Raw genomic sequence first — 24,640 nt, forward strand, 5'->3', positions numbered from 1 at the left:
AAGCACGGGCAGGGCGGGGACAGCGTGACAGGCAGCGGCTTTCACCAATCACTGATTAGGATTGTGTCCGCTGAGCCAATCAGAAGGCTGAGCCTGGAGTCAGGGGCCGTCCCGCTCTACCTGCTGAATGAGAGCTGCGTCCATAGTAGCAGGTGAAGGCTCCGGGCGCTGCAGGGAGGATCCGCATCCTGAGACTGAGGTGACACTAGACATAGGGGGGCATCGGGCATTGATTGCTTCTGTCTGTACTGGATCACTTCTATAGGTCACTTTAAGGACTTCTGTAACTGTGGCCATATGTGCTAGAAGTTATCAATGGCCAGTACTGGGGTAACATGGAGTCAGAGATATGTCATTGGTGCCCTCCGTGTACAGATGGGGGCGCTGCAGGAGCAATGGCCATTGGTTATTGATCGGCGTCACCAAAGGAAGCGACCCAATGTGACAAGTAGATGCAGCGAGGCGGGAATGGTAGGATGGCGGGGACAGTCATTGGTTATCGGATAATATGGGGTACAGGGTAGATATCTGATGGTGCGCCCCAATATATATACCTAGGGGCCACACTGTATAATGCTCCCCTGTGGCCCCCCACAGTATAATGCGCTCCCCAGTGGGTTCCCACAGTATAATGCGCTCCCCAGTGGCCCCCCCACAGTATAATGCGCTCCCCTGTGGCCCCCCACAGTATAATGCGCTCCCCAGTGGGTTCCCACAGTATAATGCGCTCCCCAGTGGCCCCCCCACAGTATAATGCGCTCCCCTGTGGCCCCCCCCACAGTATAATGCGCTCCCTGTGGCCCCCCACAGTATAATGTGCTCCCCTGTGGCCCCCCACAGTATAATGCACTCCCCTGTGGCCCCCACAGTATAATGTGCTCCCCTGTGGCCCCCCACAGTATAATGCGCTCCCCAGTGGCCCCCCACAGTATAATGCGCTCCCCTGTGGCCCCCACAGTATAATGTGCTCCCCTGTGGCCCCCCACAGTATAATGCGCTCCCCTGTGGCCCCCACAGTATAATGTGCTCCCCTGTGGCCCCCCACAGTATAATGCTCCCCTGTGGCCGCCCACAGTATAATGCTCCCCTGTGGCCGCCCACAGTATAATGCTCCCCTGTGGCCGCCCACAGTATAATGCGCTCCCCAGTGGCCCCCCACAGTATAATGCGCTCCCCAGTGGCCCCCCACAGTATAATGCGCTCCCCTGTGGCCCCCCACAGTATAATGCTCCCCAGTGGCCCCCCACAGTATAATGCGCTCCCGAGTGGCCCCCCACAGTATAATGCGCTCCCCTGTGGCCCCCCACAGTATAATGCTCCCCTGTGGCCGCCCACAGTATAATGCTCCCCTGTGGCCGCCCACAGTATAATGCTCCCCAGTGGGTCTCCACAGTATAATGCGCTCCCCTGTGGCCCCCCACAGTATAATGCGCTCCCCAGTGGCCCCCCACAGTATAATGCGCTCCCCAGTGGCCCCCCACAGTATAATGCGCTCCCCAGTGGCCCCCCACAGTATAATGCGCTCCCCTGTGGCCCCCCCACAGTATAATGCGCTCTCCAGTGGCCCCCCACACAGCGTAATGCTCCCCAGTGGACCCCTACACACTATATTGCTTTTCCCAGCAGACCCCACGCTTTATAATGCTCTTCCCAGTGCCCCCACCAGTTATAATACTTTCCCCAGTGACCCCTTTTAGAATATTCTCCCTAGTGTCCCCTATAGCATAATGTTTCCCAATAGTGTTCCCCCACAGTACCACACTCTCTCCAGTGCCCCCCATTACCATGCCCTCCAGTGCCCCCCATTACCACTGTCTCCAGTGCCTCCCACAGTACCATGCTCTCCACTATTCCCCCAATACCACGCTCTCTAGTGCCCCCTACAGTACCATGCTCTTTAGTGCCCCCCAAAGTACCCATCTCCTCAGTGCTCCCACAGTATTATGCTTCCCAATAGTGTTCCCCCACAGTACCACACTCTTTCCATTGCCCCCATTAGCACTCTCTCCAGCGCCCCCCACAGTACCATGCTCTCTAGTGCTCCCAGAGTACCCCACTCCTTAGAGCCCTCCACAGTACCATGCTCTCCATTACCCCCCACAGTACCATGCCCTCTAGTGCCCCCCACAGTACCATGCTCTCCATTACCCCCCACAGTACCATGCCCTCTAGTGCCGCCCACAGTGCCATGCTCTTCTGTGCCCCCCACAGTATCATGCTCTCCAGTACTCCCCCCAGTACTATGCCCTCTAGTGCCCCCCACACTACCATGCTCTCCAGTACCTCTCACAGTATAATGCTTCCCAATAGTGTTCCCACACAGTACCACACTCTCTCCAGTGCCCACCACAGTACTCCACAACTTAGAGCCCCCCACAGTACCATGCTCCCCAGTGCCCCCCACAGTACTTCACTCCTTGGAGCCCCCCACAGTACCACGCTCCTTACATAATAATGCATTCCCCAGGAGCCCCCACTCTTCATAATGCTCTTCTCACTGCCCCGCCCTTTATAATGCTATTCCTTGTGGCCCCTCCTTTATAATGCTCGCCCCAGTGCCTCCCCCACAGTATAATTCTCTCCCTATTGCCCCGTTCCGAGGTATACTACACCACAGTTCCCTCACAAACAATATAATGCAGCCCCCACCATTCCACGGGCCAATGTAGTGTACACGGGGGAGGAATCAGGCCATTCACTTGTATTATCAGTTTACTTATTGGCGATGCGACTCCCGTAACCGGCGTCTTTTATGTTACACATAAGAGCCAACAAACAAGAGGGCCCTTAGCTTCTCTCCGCTCTGAGGGTCTTATGCTGAGGACCCCGTCTATGACGTCCATGTGTAAGGGACCGTCTTACTAAGACAGTTATTAGGTAGTGTGGCTTTGGCCGCACAAGTGCACTGGTGCTCCATTTACAAGGTGGTGGCAATAGGGGTCTTAAGGTCCCCCATTTTCCTCATCGCTGGGGGACTCGGTTGGACACCCAGTGATTGGACAATGTGGATGGGGAATAAGTGTCCTTAAAGCTCATTCATTGAAAAAACGGGACCCCAAAAGTGGACCCCAAAAGTGTCTATCTGTACTATAGAAAACAGACTGTAGATTTTTAGGTTTACAAGGTATGTACTACACAGCATGGCCCTCAATAGTCAATTGTTCAACTAAAAGGCCACAGAACTTGGTTCCACCCATCTGACCCAGGTCCATCCATAGAGCTGTCCCCCTACCCAAAAAGCGTCTATTGAAAAGACTTCTCTGCCTTTTTCCAAAAACATTTGCCCATGGGTTGTGTCTGCTATTGCTGTCTAGTTGAATGAAGATAGCGGGGAAGGTGCTTCAATGCCATGTACAACCTGTGGGCAGGTGTGGCGCTGTTTGGGGGAAAGTGGCGATGTTATCTTATATTGACAAATCCCATGCAGCGCTTTTAACCCCTTCCCAACATCTCCTTCTGGCACCATTTGTCCTCTTTTAATATGGCGTCTTCTCAGAACCAGGGTAGGTGCCCGAACCACCAGGTCTCCGCTGTTTTGTACAGCAGAGACCCTCCTGTCTCAGGTTACCTCTGAGACAGGAGGGAGCCTTCTGAAGGACCCCTGACTTATCCAAATATTGTATTTATTGAGGCTTGCCTATGTCAGACCTCAATAGTTAATAGGATATTTTTCCATAGACTGTAATACAATGGTATTGTATTGTGTGGCTCCAATGATCGGAACTTAGTGGGAGGCTTAAAAAAAAGTTTTCAAAAATACAAAAAAAAAATTACAAAAGTTCAAATATATATATATATATATACTCGAGTATAAGCCGAATTTTTAAGCACAGTTTTTGTGCTGAAAAAGCCCCCGCCTCGGCTTATACTCGAGTCAAGCAAAAAAAAAAAAAAAAAGCCATAAGAAAATGGCGCAAATGCATTTTTTTGTCTACATCCCACTATTCTGAATCTTCTGCATTTTCCCAGTACATTGTACGGAATATTAAATGGTACCATTACGAAGTACAATCAGTCCCACAAAAAATAAGCCCTCATATATCTCTATGAATGGAAAATTTATAAAGTTATGGATTTTGGAGGACGGTTAGTAAAAAACAAAAAAATGGCCGTGGCAGGAAAAGGGTTAAAGTTGGATTATATCCCCCTTCCTGTTATATTGGAGAAGACGGTGTCTGACCTTTGGTAAATTCTGGTTTATATTTAACCAGGACTGTCGATTAATAACAGACGGAGTCGGATCTCAGGTGAGATTATCTCCAAATATTCAGAACAAAGACTCTTCTGTGGAGTCAGCCTGGAACCGTAGGACGCCAAATGGGCGCAAGACCTCTGACAAGCTCTCGACAGGGCAGGGAATTCAGAATGTGCGCCCCTGCCCCTACATCATTACCCACCGTCCTCAGTTACCGCCAATGATTAGGCCATTTCCCCTGGTTCAGAACTGGACACATTTTGGGCTTGATACATGCACTTTTGAGGAGGTGACATTTTTTTGTTCAGAGTATTCAAATATTTTTATTTTTTTTTTTTTTTTTGGGTGATACGTGGGGCTTTATTTTTATGTTATTTTTTTATCACATTTTTTTTTCTATTTTTAATTTTTGAAATTTTCCAGTAGCTTCTGCATTCCCCCCCCCCCCCTCGGCTTATACTCGAGTCAATAAGTTTTCCCAGTTTTTAGTGGTAAAATTAGGGGCCTCAGCTTATATTCGGGTCGGCTTATACTCGAGTATATACGGTATATCCTCGGAAATGTAACTGAAAAAGAAAGAGGAAAATGTGTCTGTTTTTCATAATTTTTGCTGTTAAATTTTTTTTATTTTTTTTTTAAAATGGCTTTCCCTCTCTGTTACAGTTTTTATGAAGGTGACACAAAATACAAGGTTTTTTTTAATTACACTTTATTTATTTTTTTACTTTATTATTTCACATATCTTTTTTTTTTGTGTGTTACTGATTTTCCTTGTACCTGGGGCTGATACAATGTAACGGCCTTAGGGCTAGTTCACACGTAAAAACCTCCTGGCTTATTTTGGTTTTTTGACCTTGAGGCGTTTTTTGGAGCATTTTCTGGAGCAGTTTCTGGTAAAAACTGCTTCAGAAACGCCAGGCGTTTTCCCCTCCCCTAAAGTGAATGGACCGTAAAAAAAAATGCTAGGCGTTTTCGGTCGCATTTTTGTGCAAAAAAACCACTAGGTGTTTTTTGCCTCCATTCACTTCTATTGCTCTCCTCAGGCGGAATCCGCCTGAAGAAAGGTCATGTCGCTTCTTTTTTCTGCTAGCAGTCTCCATAGACCACCATTGTATGGAAGGAGATTTTGAGGCGAAATCTGCTGTCAAAATTGGCCTCATTGCCCCCGTGTGAACTAGCCCTTAGGCCGGAGGCGCCATTTTCCCGGCAGCGCATGGGTGCCGCCATTTTGCCAGTGATCGCCGGCACCTGAAGCAAGCTCCAGGTCCGACATCACGACTCCATGGTCTGCATTCACTTTCTGGCTGGTCTATGCAGCCTGCAATATTTTTCCTATACGGTAAACGCCATAGCGGGAAAAATAACACATCCAAACCCCTTCACTATCTAGACGTCAACCTGGGGGAGCGCTTCACAAGGTGATTGGAGAATGGCATTTCACGAAAAAGTAAGAGTGGTCTTTTCAAGGAGTGAGGCCTTTATAACAATATTGGACCCCAGGTTGTAACTGGTTAAGTGAAATAACCAATTGCGTCATTTTTATTGACCCCATTTCATGATCGTGATAATTTTCTTGTGTACTTCATAACGGTTATGGTGGCACCAAATATGTCTCATTTTTACGCCATCTCCACCCTCTTCTGGAGTCTCTGAATCCATCTTGGTCAATGTTGTGTGAGAACCAATAAGTGAAGCGTTTTGACCCTATTTGAGGTTTCGAGATGAGCTCCTCATATCTGTATTACATATTTGTAGAATAGTCCATCACATTATGACCATTGACTGTCTGATCTGTAGGTCCCATCTATCCTGAGGATGATAGCAGCACTCTCAGGCCACCGGGATGGGACGGATACTGCAGTCAGCCCCATTATATTGGAGGGAGGTGTACTGGGGTTGCTTCTATGTTGGATGGTCAGAGGCACCAATGTGCAGAAGACAGTGAAGGTGCGGTAGCCCTGAATCGGCGACTTGTCCCCTTTATTGTCAGGGTCGATGAGGATCCCAGAAGTCGAACCCCTCACTAAGTGATAACATAACGTCTTAAGATGGGGATACCCCTTTAATGACCAATGACCTGAACATCATTAGTCGTGATGGGTTATATAGAGAGGGCTTAGGAGATGAGTCTTCTCCATACAAGGCGGGTGCCGGCAGAGCTGATCGCGGCTGTTAACCTTTTAGATGCCGCAGTTAAATGCAACTGCGGCATCTAAACAGTGCAGACATCATGGGCGCCGAGTTATTCGAACGACAACACCATCAGAGGGCAGCAACCGTTTTTTTGGTTTTTTTTACCTTCCCCAGCCTCCTTGCAGAAAACGACATACCCTGGATAACCCCTTTAAGGAATAAATCATTTGTGTTGCATTATATTGTAAACATCTTCCATGATTTCTCTTCTGCATTTTAGATGGCCGGCACAGCGAGACATGACCGCGAGATGGCGATGCAAGCAAAGAAAAACTTGTCCACATGCACAGATCCATTAGAGAAGCTTCGTCTGCAGTGTCTCTCCCGGGGCTCGGCAGGGATCAAAGGCCTGGGACGGTGAGCCGCACCCCTACACTGATCATGGCTTATGCACAACTCAGAATTTTTGCACAAAAATTGTACCCTAAGTGTCACTTCCCTCAAACGGTACATAGAGTGGCCAATGGCCCTGTCAGATTTATCATCGTTTGCTTTGAAAATTTGCATAGTCAGACAGACATCGGAGGATTCGCCTATTTTATAATAAGGCTTGCAAAAATGGGGTGCAAACTCCAGCGGAGCACAGGCCGGCATGGAAAACACCAGTGTTGATAAAAGAGCCCCATTGTTTTTTGCTAGTAATGTCTAATTGTAGATTGCCCCCCCCCCCTCGAAATTTTTGGTGCACAGCCAGTTTTACGTAAAAAAAAACAGTCTACACATCACTTTTCCGATAAGTGGTTGTTTTGGGGGGCAGGGCTTAGCCGGAGAGATTGTGCCATTCCCTGGTACTATTTATTTACAATTAAGCCAGAAACTGGTAAATTGTAGCTCAACTCTATGTCAGCTCCTATGTGTATAGCGCTACTGTCCTGCCTTGTCTAGGCCTCCAGCAGTGCCATAGAGCTGTCAGTAACTACACCTATAATGAGATGACTCTGCTCATGTTGTACATTCTGTTCAGCAAAGCTGACAAGTGAACTGAATCCAGAGTCATATCTATGTGTATAGTGCTACTGTCCTGCCTTGTCTAGGCCTCCAGCAATACAATAGAGCTATCAGTAACTCCAACTATAATGATAATGAGATGACTCTGCTTTTTCTTTCCCAGTCTGCACAGCAAAGCTGACAAGTGAGCTGAATCCAGAGTCATTTCTATGTGTATAGTGCTACTGTTGTGCCTTGTCTAGGCCTCCAGCAATGCAATAGAGCTATCAGTAACTCCACCTATAATGATACTGAGATGACTCTGCTCTTTCTTTCCCAGTCTGTACAGCAAAGCTGACAAGTGAGCTGAATCCAGTTTCTTATCTATATGTATTACACTATTGTCCTGTATTATCTAGGCCTCCAGCTGTACAATATAGTCTGTCATTACCTCCACCACCCTATACTGATAATGAGATGACTCTGCTCATCCTGTCCCAGTCTACAAAGCAATAGTGATGATTGTTTGTGTCTTTCTGCAGAGTATTTAAGATCATGGACGACGATAACAGCAGGTCGCTAGACTTTAAGGAATTTGTGAAAGGACTGAATGACTACGGCGTGATGATAGATAAAAATGAAGCTCAGCAGCTTTTCTCTGTATTTGACAAAGATGGCAGCGGAACAATAGATTTTGATGAATTCTTGGTCACGTTGCGGGTGAGTGACTGCGATGAAAAATATCATTCAACGTATGTGTGTCCCAATACATTTAAAGGGGTTATCCACCTGTGGAATATTAATAGCTTACCCTTAGAAATGGCGATCAATATTATATCTGCAGGGTCTGACAGCTGGCTCCCCTGCAGATCAGCTGTTTCGGGACAGCACATCTCTTGGTAATGTTAACATGCCAGGAGCCATGATGTATATCGGCAAGGTTAGATATTGCAGTGCTGTCCTATAGACTTCAGTGAGACACAGTTGCAGTACCTACACCCACCTCTACAGCAAGTGAGCAGTGTGGTCCCTGGCATGTAAACATTACTGTCCGGGGACAGCTGATCTGCTGGGCCCAATTGTCAAGTCCCCACAAATCTAATATTTCTGGTATCCTAAGGATAAGCCATTAATATTCCAAAAATGGATGGCCCCTTTAAGGAATTTTTTCCTTAGGATAGGTTATTGATATGGGATCGTTGAGGGTCCAACACCCACGTCCCCAATAGATTAGCTGATTGAACAAGTTCTCACAAGGTGAAACCATCTCTGGGCGGAGAAGGGGATAATTTGACAAAGGGGCAGGCTCCAGTGCATGTCCACTTTTCGACGATCAGCCATCCATTTAAGATGGACCTTTCAACAACTCTACCTCTTTGCATCCTTGAATAGAACTCACTCTACTGATTCTAGCACAGTTGGAATTTCCTCTCTAGCCCCCACCATTACTGAGTAACCAGGGCTGTTACTGACAGCAAGGATTGCTCAGGAATGGTGTGGGCTAGAGAAAATATTCTGGAATCAGTGCAGCGGGACCTACTGAAGGAAAGAGTTGGAGTTGGTGGAGCACTGTCTAGACTGGATACAATGTATCAGCTGAATGGACACAAGAGTGTCCTCAGTCAGTGACAGCTAGCACAAAGTTCTTGAACGTTATACAGAGATTAAAATTTGCTTACCTAAAGAGACCCCTATAATATACTCTGTGGGGGTTCAGAAGGACTGTCCACTCCTGGGACTGCAGAGCTCCTTATTTAGTGTGTCTTGATTGTAGTCCTTCTTCTTCCAGCCGCCTATGTCGAACGCAAGGAAGGAGATAATCTTACAAGCGTTTCGGAAGCTAGATAAATCCGGGGACGGCATCGTCACCATTGAGGATTTACGAGGCGTCTATAATGCAAAAATACCATCCGAAATATCAGAACGGAGAGTGGACGGAAGATCAAGTTTTTAGGAGTTTTCTAGACAATTTTGACTCTCCGTATGACAAAGACGGTCAGGTAAGTGAGGGCGCCATCAGATTTGTATAAATTGCATAAAAGTAGTCAAAAATTGGGATATAAATGTGTTTGTCATTTTGCCACCCAGTTTCCCCTTTCCGTTCTTCAACCACAATGCTACTCCTCTGAAGGGAGAGGTCCTACAGTGGCTGTGACCAACCAGTGCTGGGCCCCTTCTCATCAAGGGCCCCCATGGCCCTTGCACAGTCTGGTATGTACATGGCATGGCTCCCTTTGAGCCACATTCACAAGGAGAAGATCCTCAACCATTCCATGTCATAGGGAGCACTCCAATATGTGGATCCCCTCAAACACCTCTAATGGAACTGCCATAAACTTCCCCAACCCGTAGACCTAAATGCTAAGAGTCCAAGCTTGTGTATGTTTGGCAAGTTTCCCTATTTCCGCCCCCAAATTATTTTGACAAAAATCTGATTACTAGTGTAATAAGGTATAGTTAACCCCCAAGGACATTGCTGCCTTCTGAGAGCTAAGTTTTTTTTTTAGTTTTTCCTCTGTATAGTCATATAAGGGCTTATTTTGTACAGGATGAGTTATATTTTTCAATGGCACCGTTTTGGACTACACATAAGTCATTGACAAGGGTGCCACGACAAACCATTGGTGCCTTAAGATGGCTTTTCAAGGGTGGCCATGGGGTGACCAAAGGAGCCTCCTCCCTCTTTCTAACTGCCTCCATGACATGGTCCCTACAGCCCACAGACTCTAAGGAGTTAAATGGCCAGCGACAGAGGCAGCGTTTGATAAGGGGAAGCCTTGTATGATTCAGGTGATCCTAGGTGGGCTGATATATTTGGTGCTGGTGACAGACTCCCATTTTTTGGGACATGATCCAGGCTTCCTTAAAAAATTGTAGCTATTAAAAAAAAACCAAAAAAAAAAAACCGAAAATATATATACAGAAAAAAAAACACACAAAAATAAAACAAAAAATGATTCAAAAATTATTTGAAGACTCCGAGGCAAAAAAAAAAAAAAAAGTTATAGCCTTTAAAGGAGACCTTTCACGTCCTCTGGCATCGGCAGTATTCTATACCTCTAGCTAGCTTTGACGGTATGTGCCCAGGTGCAAGAGGATGTGAAAGGGTCTCTTTAAAACCATATGTACAAACCACACTAAAACTGAACCAGGCAAAATGGCCCGGTCCTGAAATGGTTAAATTCCATCTATCTCAAAATCTCTTTTTGCTGTGTCCTCACTTCTACTTTTAGTCAACTGTGAGAGAGGTTTTTTTTTCTGATAACATCCATTGCAGTTGGTGGAGAATGCGGGCATTCTCTAGTCTACACAATTATGGACACTTGTTCCCCTATACACAGAACAGAGGATGATTGTCCGATCACTGAGGGCCTGAGCGCTAGGTAGCTCGGTGAGCATGAGGATAAGAGAACGAAAGTCCCCCTAAGGCCTACTTGAAATGACTCGTGTGACTGGTGCGCCATTCACTTCTATGGGGTTCCTGGAGATTATGGTCCCAAAGTAAATGGAGTGTCAGTCACACAACCGCACTGGGACTCCATTCACAAGTAGGCCCTACGGGGACTGTTGGTTGGCCCCGTCCTCCTGATCACTGGTGGACCCAGCAATCGGACTCCCAAGGATCAGACATTTTTCCCTGTAGATCATCTTCAGTGTCATAACATGACCGATCCTTCTCCTCCTTCTCCTGAGAATTTCGTCCTCTGCAAGAAGAAAAGTCTGCAGAGGAAAAAAAAAGTTGTGTCCTTCTTATCTTCTGACAGGTCACGCCGGAGGAATTCACAAACTACTACGCCGGCGTCAGCGCCTCGATCGATACGGACGTTTACTTCATCACCATGATGAAAAACGCCTGGAAACTCTAAGTGTAATTATGACGTGTGCGCTAACCACTAACCTATCACACCGCTGCGGGGGTCACAATGGCCGTGGGTGGAAGAAGCAATGTATAACCTCACTAACACTCACTGATCTGTAATTTTGGAAATTCACTCACTTTTAACGATTTATTTCCTTATTTTATAATGAATTCTGGCGAGGGTGCATGGAAAAATCTAACCAGAAGGGGGAGCTCATGGCAGAGTGACCTGTAAAGCGCTGCGGAGTATGTTGGCGCTATAAAAATATAAAAAAATTTTTATATGTATTTACAAATTTTTTTTATATTTATTATTTTTTGATTTTTAGTATTGCGTTCCCAAGGAACTTATGCTGGGAGCTCCCCCTAGTGGTGGAGGCAGATTGAAAGGGTGTTTTCCCACTAATGACATTTATCCCCTATCCACAAATCGCTGTGGTAGGGACAACTGCTGAGACCCCCAGTGATTATGAGGGGGGTCCTTGAGCCCGCAATGTAAATGTAGAGGGTTTAGATCTCAGAAAAACTGAATTTCAGGCCCCGTCACAGGTCCGGGCATTTTCCGATGAGAGACTTGCCCCTGTGACGAAAATATGATCACAAAATGTCTGTAGTGATCAGCAATAATCTGTGGAGACACTTGGCAGTTTCTCTGCAGCGCCTCCGCAGGGATAATGAAGTATTACACAGTGTCCTTTCACATCAATGGGTCGGGTCCTCCAGACAGAGAGACACTCTTTGTAACCAAGAGATGAAGGCCCTGAACAGCGAAGCCCCCTCTATTAATGCAGTACTCGGTTATACTGCCACGTAAGAGCTGGTTACGTGGCACTGTTATTGGGGGCGGGGCGATAAACCCCATAGAGGGGCGGGGAATTAGGCCCCCTCCACATTTATCATCAAGTTCTTGTGCCTTCATTGATACATTGTACTCTGGGCTCCTGAGCTCCCCCTAGTGGTGAGTGCAAGTAGATAGAATCTTATCATGTAACTCTATGCAGGGGATTTGGATCTCTGTGTCAGGAAAGCAACTGTATAAAGATATATTAAGAAACTTATAGACACAGAATTGTGGACTTATTCACATAGTACGGTAGAAAAAAGAGGTAATGGGGCAGATTTATCCGTAGTCCGAGACTTTTCTGTCTTCATATGCACCGGAATTTGTGGTGAACGGCATGCAGGGATTTGGTGCGCCAAATATTTGTCCCTTACAGCCTGCGAGGTAAGTTTATATCTACAGATTTTGCACCAAGTATTTGTCTCATGGTGAAGCTCGACACATTTAGTCGGATCGTATCAAAGGTGCATGTTCTCCACCGGACAGGTATGCAGCCATCTGTCCTGGTCATGTGATGGACACACAGGTGCACCCTGATCTGTCCTGGTCATGTGATGGACTCACAGGTGCACCCTGATCTGTCCTGGTCATGTGATGGACACACAGGTGCACCCTGATCTGTCCTGGTCATGTGATGGACTCACAGGTGCACCTCGATCTGTCCTGGTCATGTGATGGACTCACAGGTGCACTTCGATCTGTCCTGGTCAAGTGATGGACACACAGGTGTACTCTGATCTGTCCTGGTCATGTGATGGACTCACAGGTGCACCCTGATCTGTCCTGGTCATGTGATGGACACACAGGTGCACCTCGATCTGTCCTGGTCATGTGATGGACTCACAGGTGTACTCTGATCTGTCCTGGTCATGTGATGGACACACAGGTGCACCTCGATCTGTCCTGGTCATGTGATGGACTCACAGGTGCACTTCGATCTGTCCTGGTCATGTGATGGACACACAGGTGTACTCTGATCTGTCCTGGTCATGTGATGGACACACAGGTGTACTCTGATCTGTCCTGGTCATGTGATGGACTCACAGGTGCACCCTGATCTGTCCTGGTCATGTGATGGACTCACAGGTGCACCTCGATCTGTCCTGGTCATGTGATGGACACACAGGTGCACCTCGATCTGTCCTGGTCATGTGATGGACACACAGGTGCACTTCGATCTGTCCTGGTCATGTGATGGACACACAGGTGTACTCTGATCTGTCCTGGTCATGTGATGGACACACAGGTGTACTCTGATCTGTCCTGGTCATGTGATGGACACACAGGTGCACCCTGATCTGTCCTGGTCATGTGATGGACTCACAGGTGCACCCTGATCTGTCCTGGTCATGTGATGGACTCACAGGTGCACCTCGATCTGTCCTGGTCATGTGATGGACACACAGGTGCACCCTGATCTGTCCTGGTCATGTGATGGACACACAGGTGCACCTCGATCTGTCCTGGTCATGTGATGGACACACAGGTGCACCCTGATCTGTCCTGGTCATGTGATGGACACACAGGTGCACCTCGATCTGTCCTGGTCATGTGATGGACACACAGGTGCACCCTGATCTGTCCTGGTCATGTGATGGACTCACAGGTGCACCTCGATCTGTCCTGGTCATGTGATGGACACACAGGTGCACCCTGATCTGTCCTGGTCATGTGATGGACTCACAGGTGCACCCTGATCTGTCCTGGTCATGTGATGGACTCACAGGTGTACTCTGATCTGTCCTGGTCATGTGATGGACTCACAGGTGCACCTCGATCTGTCCTGGTCATGTGATGGACACACAGGTGCACCCTGATCTGTCCTGGTCATGTGATGGACTCACAGGTGCACCTCGATCTGTCCTGGTCATGTGATGGACACACAGGTGCACCCTGATCTGTCCTGGTCATGTGATGGACTCACAGGTGCACCTCGATCTGTCCTGGTCATGTGATGGACTCACAGGTGCACCTCGATCTGTCCTGGTCATGTGATGGACACTCAGGTGCACCTCGATCTGTCCTGTCCAATGTGTTATTACCGGTAAACATGCTGTCTCAGTACAGCTGATCTGCAGGGATCTTGGCTGTCGGACCCCCTCAGATATAATATTGAGGTGGATACATCCGTATACTATACAGGGGCATAATTTATATCAGAGGGGCAAGGAATAGTTTGGAAGCACTGTGGGGGTGGAGCTCTAAAAGGGGGCGGGCTTTCATAGCAAGGAGGCATCACCCCTCCTAACCCATAAAATTGTGTGCCAAAACGGGGCTGGCACACTGACAAATCACATGGGATATAAATGGGATAAGAGAATGACAAGTAATACAAGGAGTGGGGTAGTCATCATGGTAAGGACAGCTAGTAACGGGGTTAACGGATAGAAAATCGCCAATGTCCAACCCCCTGCGATCTATAGAAGTAAATATGGCAGCAGACTGTGAGTTGTAAACCCATAGCATGCCAATTATTACGGGGGAAGGGAGCAAAGACAGAAACCTGCACAAAACCACCCAATTTCAGTTGTTTTGGCTGACCTATGGGAAATGCTGCAGCTTGTTTGCATTGTGTGGCCCTAAGGATCACAGGGGCCAAGCAAGTGCTGCAGGTCCTGCCTTCTAAGGGTAAGTTCACACGGAGTAACGGGCCGCGTGATTACATATATACTACACTGGGACATGCACCCCACCCATAGGCATAGCTATAAGGGATGCAGAGGAGGCAGGCACGCCCAGGCCTTGGTACTGAGGCAGCCCCAAAGCCTCTGCAACATAACGAAACACCATGGTAGGTGCGGGCCCTGACCAAGGTTTCACATTGGGGCCCATCCCTGGCACCCTGGTGAAGCGATCTTGGAAATTTTTGTACTAATTTTTTTTTTTTTTTTTCATGTTTCATTCCAGGTGACAAAAGAGGAATTCTTAAACTATTATTCGGGAGTGAGCGCCTCCATTGACAGCGATGTTTACTTCGTACTGATGATGAAGAACGCCTGGAAGTTGTGATATGCAGAAATAGATAGATATATTTTTTTTAATTGTTGTGTTTTTTCAGTTTTGTCTTGTTGTCAGAGACATTATTTTTGAAGAAAAATATTAGCCCCTTCCACCCGTCCTGCAGGATTTGGGGGTAGACACCTCAATGACTTTTTACACGTCACATCAGCGAGAGAAGAGGACACGGGCTCCAAGTGGTTGTACACGTGAAATTTTGTAGGCCGCACATACTGGGCCTCAGTCCTCAAAGCTCTCGTACATGGTCCTGGTTTGGGGCACTTTGGGCCTTTAGGACCAGGCGGAGTTTGGTGGGTTTTAGTGTATGCTAGTTGAATGGCTAGTTAGACCATGATGTACCGGGTCCAGCAATCATGTGATCAGTCATGTCACCACCAGACCTGTGGTGGTTTCTATAGCCCAAGTAGGTAAATATAATCTGAAACAACCAGTATGCTGAAACTGTCCTTAAAGGAAACCTTTCATCTGGTTTGGGGCCACTTATCGGTCAGTATGCTGCTGGGGTTTAGCGCATAGCGCCAGAATTTCCAGGAAATGTAGTGTAAAATGACCTCCAATTATGAAACAACTTTCCATAAGTATATCATGAAGGTGAATATAAGAAACTTTGTAATATATCTTATTAAAGAAATCTGTTTCCTTCTCCATTTATCAGTCTGAGTTACTTTTTATATAGAAGTCTATGGAGAGGGGAAGGGGAGGAGGCAGTGGGTGTGCCCTCATTACCCTGAGTTCACATGTATATATTGGACACCCACTGTACATGTGCCATTCAGACACTGGACACATGCTGCAGATGCAGGATACGCATTCTACTGACACGCTTAGGACACCCCATAAACAAAGTACACAAAGTTTAAGTCTTGGTCGCTAGACCAGTCAATGATGGACATATGACATTCCCACTGGACACACACCAGACACACTGTTCAGATGCTAGACACAAACTCGCAATTAGAGATGGGAGAACCTCTCAGAATATGCTTTGTTTCTGGTTTGGATAGATTAGGTACAAGATTTGTTTCGGGTTGAACAAGTTTGGCATAAACCATACCTACAATTGGCTTAAAACATAGTGTATAACACTGTCAGGGCTCCTAGGAACCTATCTATAAAACATAGTGTATAACACTGTCAGGGCTCCTAGGAGCCTATCTATAAAACATAGTGTAGAACACTGTCAGGGCTCCTAGGAACCTATCTATAAAACATAGTGTATAACACTGTCAGGGCTCCTAGGAACCTATCTATAATACATAGTGTATAACACTGTCAGGGCTCCTAGGAACCTATCTATAAAACATAGTGTATAACACTGTCAGGGCTCCTAGGAACCTATCTATAATACATAGTGTATAACACTGTCAGGGCTCCTAGGAACCTATCTATAAAACATAGTGAATAACACTGTCAGGGCTCCTAGGAACCTATCTATAATACATAGTGTATAACACTGTCAGGGCTCCTAGGAACCTATCTATAAAACATAGTGTATAACACTGTCAGGGCTCCTAGGAACCTATCTATAAAACATAGTGTATAACACTGTCAGGGCTCCTAGGAACCTATCTATAATACATTGTGTATAACACTGTCAGGGCTCCTAGGAACCTATCTATAATACATGGTGTATAACACTGTCAGGGCTCCTAGGAAGCAATCTATAATACATAGTGTATGACACTGTCAGGGCTCCTAGGAACCTATCTATAATACATAGTGTATAACACTGTCAGGGCTCTTAGGAACCTATCTATAATACATTGTGTATAACACTGTCAGGGCTCCTAGGAACCTATCTATAATACATTGTGTATGACACTGTCAGGGCTCCTAGGAACCTATCTATAAAACATAGTGTATAACACTGTCAGGGCTCCTAGGAACCTATCTATAAAACATAGTGTATAACACTGTCAGGACTCCTAGGAACCTATCTATAAAACATAGTGTATAACACTGTCAGGGCTCTTAGGAACCTATCTATAATACATTGTGTATGACACTGTCAGGGCTCCTAGGAACCTATCTATAAAACATAGTGTATAACACTGTCAGGGCTCCTAGGATTGGCTCAGCAGCCTTGGTCACTGCATAGTGGTGGTTCTGGTGAACTCCAGCGCTGCCCTTATTACTTGAATAGTAGCAATGCTGCATGCATTACTTAGAGACTGCTAGAACAGCTGATCTGTGCGGGGTCCAGATGTCAGACCCCACAGACCACATACTGCTGATCGATCCTAAGGACAGGTCATCAGTATGCAAATTCAATTTGAGGCGGAAAACTCCTTTAAGACTAAGACCCCACGAGATGATACGCAGCGCTAAAGTGCCACGGCAGGAATGCATCGTATTCTTCCCGCAGCACATTAAACAGAGGTTTCTTAGAGTTTTCCTCCACAAACTTTCTATCACAATTATATCTACGGGGAAGCCACCAGTGTTTCCGCAGATATAATCGACATGCTGCGATTTCCAAAACTGCGCCGGCCGATCCGTCCATGTTCTGCAGTAAATGATACAAAACACCATCATCATCATCAGTATATTTACTGTAATACTGCACGTGTGCACAGATACATGAAGCTCTGATACATTCATAAAATACCGCCAGATCAATATAATGGCGTCCAGCACAGCAGAAATACATTCAGCAGAGGTATACCGTACTGTTACATCATAGTGAGCGCAGCAAGTGTAATATATAAGAGGATTCCGTGTCCCCAGAGCAGCATCCTCCGTAGAGCAGTGGTCCGCAACTGATGGCTCCCAAATACCAATCTCGGCTACAGGCTGTCAGGGTTTGCTGGGAGTTGTAGTTTTGCACCAGTGCCTTAAAGTGACAGTCCACATTTAAACCCCACATGAGCTTTTATGATATAAAGAGGCAAAATCACTCCATAGACATGACTAATGATAATATCTGTCGGCAGCCACCACTAGGGGGAGCTCAGGAGCTTACTGAATACACTGCTACACTGAGCTCCCCCTAGTGGTGACTGTAGGTATACAGAATCTTATAATAATAATACATTTTATTTATATAGTAATTCTATCATTGCAAGGGGTGTGAAGCACTGTCTCTGAAAAACGGAGCCCCAACTGCTGCAAAGATATATTAAGAAATTAATAAGAAATAAAAATTGGTCTTATCAATCACCTTGTGACAAAAGGTGGACATTCCCTTTAAGGGGTTGATCTATTTTGGCTAACACCTTCTTACTCATGGGAAGTTTGGGGTACTTTAGCTGCCTGGAGTCACCATGATCGGGGGGAGCAGCAATGCATAAGGGCATTGGTCATGGATCTCTAGTGCACAGAGCCATGGAGGAAGGGTGGCGCTGTTTAGCTGGTCACGTCATTGGTAGAAGGAGTTGGAAGCAGAAAACCATTTGAAACAATAATATACAATTTTCTGTTTTTAGCAGCTTTAGTTATGGAAGAAACGTGTGTGCACAGCAGCCTGTTCAGGTCCCTAAATTAGGGAATCATTGACTTTTTGGAGATACCCACATGGGCATGCGGCAGGATGGGGCAAACTACAGGCGTAGCTACCTCTAGTGCACCAAGGAAAAACAAGGATCCCCATCAAGGTTCACCTACAATACCGGTCTAGATCAGTGATGGCTCTCCAGCAAAACTACAGCTCCCAAAACAGCATTCCCAGTGGTCAGGAGTGGTATTGCAAGTATTGTAAAAAAAAAAATATGGTACGGTATAAAAGATAAATTGGCAACTAAACTTAGTAGAATCCTATTGATGTATTTACAGTGAACTTCCGATATAGGATTTTAGTTCTGTATTCAACAAGATTTCTATCCCAAACCGAGTTCATACTGGGGGAGGTATCTATACTAAATGGCCAAAAGTATATGTAGCCTCCTGGACATCACATCTATATATATGCTTATTGAACTGTATACTTAATTTATGGACCTGTTAGCAATAATGGATAACAAAATGGCAGATCCCACTAGTTAAGAGGGTGCACTTACTTTTGGCCATGTAATGTTTATATTTGACATATCTGACGGGTTATCTGGTAATCCTATTCTCATCCCATACTGGATTACCAAGATCTGTAACATTGCTTGATATAGATCAGTGATTGCCAAGCTACAGCTCCCTAAACAGCACTCCCAGAGGTCTGGTGGGGTACTGCAAGTGCAGATGCTCAATGATAAAAATGTATTATAATGTATATACTTTACGTAGCAGCTGATGTAAAACATTCAGTGAGCAGACGGTAGTGGAGTGGTGGTCGGACGATCAATGGGTACAAGTAGAGCACAAAATCTTTGGGTTGGGGTATTATCCAGCGTTGGCACTTCTAATTTTTGTGTAACACAAGACACCATGCATAGGGCCTGGATGCAGAGTTGGTCCATAGCCCATATATAATACAGGAGGTTCTCAACATTCTACCACCTTAAGGGCGCCCCCTTGTGACACCATAGGGTATTACCCCACCTAGTATAGTCATAGACTAATATGGGCAAACATTAGAGAGTATTTTTGGGGACTTGCTTTGCGGCACTGCTGGGCGTCTTGAAGGCGGACATAGCGATATAAATATCCTCCCAGCACAGCCCCTTTATTCCGTTCCCCGGGTGTTTTACGGCCACTGACATGATCCCGCTGCTGTTGTCTGATGCGTTGCTTTTCTCAGAGTCGCCATCACCAGGCGCTGTAGTACCAGGTATTAGATCTGATGTGTTCTCTTCATTATCCGCAGGATTCTTACATGGTCCAGTATTATTAGCATCGGTGCCAGATTCTGTGCTGCCCTCTACAGGACACTGACTGGTATTGCAGCCGTTGGCGGATCTTTTCTCGGCGCTGATGTCCGCGATGCTGATCTCATGGTTGTCCTCTGGGATCTCTTGCGCTTTCATGTAATCTATTTTATTTATGGGGATGATCTCGTAGTAATTGGGATTGAAGCTGATATGGTGGTTCTGTAGGACAAATCATAAAGAATAACATTTATATAGCACCAACATCTTCTGCGGCGCGGTATAGAGACGTCAAATTAAAAAGTTAAACAGGTTTAGACTAAACTCTTCAGAAACAGCGCCACTCCTGTGCTTAGGTTGTGTGTGGTATTGCAGATGACTCCCCCTCAAGTCTATGGAGCTGACTTGTAATACCAAACATTACCCATGGACAGGAGTGGTGCCGGCCTGGAAGTAAGCAGCCATGTTTTTCTAATGCTGTACAACCCCAAACCTGCTCCCCACTGGGGTACAACAAGAATTCTCTATGAGTGGGGGGGAGCAGGACTCACAGGCTTTCTCTATGAGTGGGGGGAGCAGGACTCACAGGCTTTCTCTATGAGTGGGGGGAGCAGGACTCACAGGCTTTCTCTATGAGTGGGGGGGCAGGACTCACAGGCTTTCTCTATGAGTGGGGGGGAGCAGGACTCACAGGCTTTCTCTATGGGTGGGGGGAGCAGGACTCACAGGCTTTCTCTATGAGTGGGGGGGCAGGACTCACAGGCTTTCTCTATGAGTGGGGGGGAGCAGGACTCACAGGCTTTCTCTATGAGTGGGGGGAGCAGGACTCACAGGCTTTCTCTATGAGTGGGGGGGAGCAGGACTCACAGGCTTTCTCTATGAGTGGGGGGGGGGGAGGGCAGGACAGGACTCACAGGCTTTCTCTATGAGTGGGGGGGGCAGGACTCACAGGCTTTCTCTATGAGTGGGGGGGGGAGCAGGACTCACAGGCTTTCTCTATGAGTGGGGGGGGGGAGCAGGACTCACAGGCTTTCTCTATGAGTGGGGGGGGGAGCAGGACTCACAGGCTTTCTCTATGAGTGGGGGGGGAGCAGGACTCACAGGCTTTCTCTATGAGTGAAGGGGATCAGGACTCACAGGCTTTCTCTATGAGTGGGGGGGGCAGGACTCACAGGCTTTATATATGAGTGTGGGGGGGGGCAGGGCTCACAGGCTTTCTCTATGAGTGGGGGGGAGCAGGACTCACAGGCTTTCTCTATGAGTGGGGGGGGGGGCAGGACTCACAGGCTTTCTCTATGAGTGGGGGGGTGGGGCAGGACTCACAGGCTTTCTCTATGAGTGGAGGGGATCAGGACTCACAGGCTTTCTCTATGAGTGGGGGGAGCAGGACTCACAGGCTTTCTCTATGAGTGGGGGGGAGCAGGACTCACAGGCTTTCTCTATGAGTGGGGGGGGGCAGGACTCACAGGCTTTATATATGAGTGTGGGGGGGGGGCAGGGCTCACAGGCTTTCTCTATGAGTGGGGGGGGGGCAGGACTCACAGGCTTTCTCTATGAGTAGGGGGGGGGAGCAGGACTCACAGGCTTTCTCTATGAGTGGGGGGAGCAGGACTCACAGGCTTTCTCTATGGGTGGGGGGAGCAGGACTCACAGGCTTTCTCTATGAGTGGGGGGAGCAGGACTCACAGGCTTTCTCTATGAGTGGGGGGGGCAGGACTCACAGGCTTTCTCTATGAGTGGGGGGAGCAGGACTCACAGGCTTTCTCTATGAGTGGGGGGGAGCAGGACTCACAGGCTTTCTCTATGGGTGGGGGGAGCAGGACTCAGAGGCTTTCTCTATGAGTGGGGGGGGGGGCAGGACTCACAGGCTTTCTCTATGAGTGGGGGGGGAGGGCAGGACTCACAGGCTTTCTCTATGAGTGGGGGGAGCAGGACTCACAGGCTTTCTCTATGGGTGGGGGAGGCAGGGACTCACAGGCTTTCTCTATGAGTGGGGGGGGGAGGGCAGGACAGGACTCACAGGCTTTCTCTATGAGTGGGGGGGGCAGGACTCACAGGCTTTCTCTATGAGTGGGGGGGGGGAGCAGGACTCACAGGCTTTCTCTATGAGTGGGGGGGGGGAGCAGGACTCACAGGCTTTCTCTATGAGTGGGGGGGGGAGCAGGACTCACAGGCTTTCTCTATGAGTGGGGGGGGGGAGCAGGACTCACAGGCTTTCTCTATGAGTGGGGGGGGGGGAGCAGGACTCACAGGCTTTCTCTATGAGTGAAGGGGATCAGGACTCACAGGCTTTCTCTATGAGTGGGGGGGGCAGGACTCACAGGCTTTATATATGAGTGTGGGGGGGGGGGCAGGGCTCACAGGCTTTCTCTATGAGTGGGGGGAGCAGGACTCACAGGCTTTCTCTATGAGTGTGGGGGGGGGGGGAGCAGGACTCACAGGCTTTCTCTATGAGTGGGGGGTGGGGCAGGACTCACAGGCTTTCTCTATGAGTGGAGGGGATCAGGACTCACAGGCTTTCTCTATGAGTGGGGGGGAGCAGGACTCACAGGCTTTCTCTATGAGTGGGGGGGCAGGACTCACAGGCTTTATATATGAGTGTGGGGGGGGGCAGGGCTCACAGGCTTTCTCTATGAGTGGGGGGGGGCAGGACTCACAGGCTTTCTCTATGAGTAGGGGGGGGGAGCAGGACTCACAGGCTTTCTCTATGAGTAGGGGGGGAGCAGGACTCACAGGCTTTCTCTATGAGTGGGGGGGGAGCAGGACTCACAGGCTTTCTCTATGAGTGTGGGGGGGGGCAGGGCTCACAGGCTTTCTCTATGAGTGGGGGGAGCAGGACTCACAGGGCTTTCTCTATGAGTGGGGGGGCAGGACTCACAGGCTTTCTCTATGGGGGGAGCAGGACTCACAGGCTTTCTCTATGAGTGGGGGGGCAGGACTCACAGGCTTTCTCTATGGGGGGAGCAGGACTCACAGGCTTTCTCTATGAGTGGGGGGAGCAGGACTCACAGGCTTTCTCTATCGGTGCATGTGCAAGGAGTGCACAGAAGATGCTGAAAGGACCGAAGACGCTGATATGCTGGACACGGAGGACAGGTAAGTATGATGGGGGGGTTGAGTTAGGTAGATACGTTGGTAGATAGGGCTAGTAGTCCATGGGCTAGCTAGGGAAACAGGGAGGGGGAGTAAGAGAGGGAGTGAGAGGGATCATGGGAGTTGCAGGTGAACAAATGCAGAAGATACCAGGAGCTCCCAGAGAAAGCCAGAAATCACTCCATACACTGGTGAAGGTATTTGGGTGCATACATTAACCCATTAATAGCACTATCATACCTTTTTTTAAAAAGATTTTTTTTTGCCCATAAAACCCCTTTAACTATTTCCTGGCTGCCCAGACATAGAGAAGAGGTTGTGGCTCATTTCACTTCTCTGCCTGCGGTTTGAACCATTTGGCGAGGGGAAGATGTCGGATCTGTGGGATACTCGCCTGTTTTGGCTTGTGACGAAATTTCTCCAGTGTCTTTTTATGATCTGGGATTTCCGGCCACACAAAAGGCTTAATTCTGTAAAAGGAAAAGAAAAATGGCGGTGAGTGAAAGAAAAACCCCACAGAAAATAATAATCGCTCATTCAGCAGAGACATGGAAAACCATGAGAAGGTGAGACATAATATATTACATTAATGGAAGAATATTGAAAATGTGTGCAAGAAATGTTCATCTGTGAGACACAAACTCTGCTACCACCAGGGGGCGCTCACTGTAAATGGATGTATTATTGTGTTCTATAAGAGCCCCTAGTGGTGACTGCAGGTAGTGTTATATCCTGACACTGATTTTGTGATGGAAAGGAAATTTGGAAATCGATATCCGAAACCCCGACCCCGATTCTGGACCTATTTGTGTTAACTAGCACAATCTCTATTAATGTAATTGGTAGGACATTATACGGAATATTATATCCTATAGGAGCTACAGATTACTTATAGATGACTCACCTGCTACTCCAAAATACAGCAACTAATATGACTAATATAAGGAAGAAAAACGGGATGGATATACTTAAAGCCACTGGCAAAATAGAAGTGTCATAAACTAGGGAAGAAACAGAAAGAAGGCAAATAAGTAATATGGTATCTAATAGTATATAATAGTGTACTGCTATACACTGTGTATTATTATATACTCAACTTACATTATCACTGTGTACATCCATTACATTACTTATCCTGTATTATACTCCAGAGCTGCACTCACTATTCTGCTGGTACAGTCACTGTGTACATACATTACATTACTTATCCTGTATTATACTCCAGAGCTGCGCTCACTATTCTGCTGGTGCAGTCACTGTGTACATACATTACATTACTTATCCTGTATTATACTCCAGAGCTGCGCTCACTATTCTGCTGGTACAGTCACTGTGTACATACATTACATTACTTATCCTGTATTATACTCCAGAGCTGCGCTCACTATTCTGCTGGTGCAGTCACTGTGTACATACATTACATTACTTATCCTGTATTATACCCCAGAGCTGCGCTCACTATTCTGCTGGTGCAGTCACTGTGTACATACATTACATTACTTATCCTGTATTATACTGCAGAGCTGCGCTCACTATTCTGCTGGTACAGTCACTGTGTACATACATTACATACCTTATCCTGTATTATACCCCAGAGCTGCGCTCACTATTCTGCTGGTACAGTCACTGTGTACATACATTACATTACTTATCCTGTATTATACTCCAGAGCTGCGCTCACTATTCTGCTGGTACAGTCACTGTGTACATACATTACATACCTTATCCTGTATTATACTCCAGAGCTGCGCTCACTATTCTGCTGGTACAGTCACTGT

At 47.1% G+C, this 24,640-nt stretch overlaps 2 protein-coding genes across 2 annotated transcripts in view; one reads left to right on the forward strand and one right to left on the reverse strand.

The window, feature by feature from the left end:
* The first annotated feature begins 6,629 nt into the window (after positions 1 to 6,629).
* Positions 6,630 to 15,016, forward strand: CAPSL (calcyphosine like). Its single transcript, XM_075262358.1, is given in 6 exon segments — positions 6,630 to 6,745; positions 7,858 to 8,035; positions 9,105 to 9,221; positions 9,223 to 9,315; positions 11,080 to 11,183; positions 14,923 to 15,016. Coding segments are annotated over 5 exon segments (597 nt in total). The 5' UTR covers positions 6,630 to 6,638; the 3' UTR covers positions 11,182 to 11,183; positions 14,923 to 15,016.
* A 4,519-nt stretch (positions 15,017 to 19,535) lies between these two features.
* The window catches only part of IL7R (interleukin 7 receptor), a 35,844-nt gene continuing 30,739 nt past the window's right edge, over positions 19,536 to 24,640 (reverse strand). Inside the window, exons 7-9 of the mRNA XM_075266647.1 lie at positions 23,767 to 23,863; positions 23,257 to 23,332; positions 19,536 to 19,991 (exon numbers count right to left, since the gene is read on the reverse strand). Coding sequence (XP_075122748.1) covers positions 19,536 to 19,991; positions 23,257 to 23,332; positions 23,767 to 23,863 — 629 coding nt within the window. The remainder of the gene's footprint in view (positions 19,992 to 23,256; positions 23,333 to 23,766; positions 23,864 to 24,640) is intronic.

The sequence above is a fragment of the Leptodactylus fuscus genome, chromosome 1 (genome assembly GCF_031893055.1).
Source record: "Leptodactylus fuscus isolate aLepFus1 chromosome 1, aLepFus1.hap2, whole genome shotgun sequence".
NCBI classification, from domain to species: Eukaryota; Metazoa; Chordata; class Amphibia; order Anura; family Leptodactylidae; genus Leptodactylus; species Leptodactylus fuscus.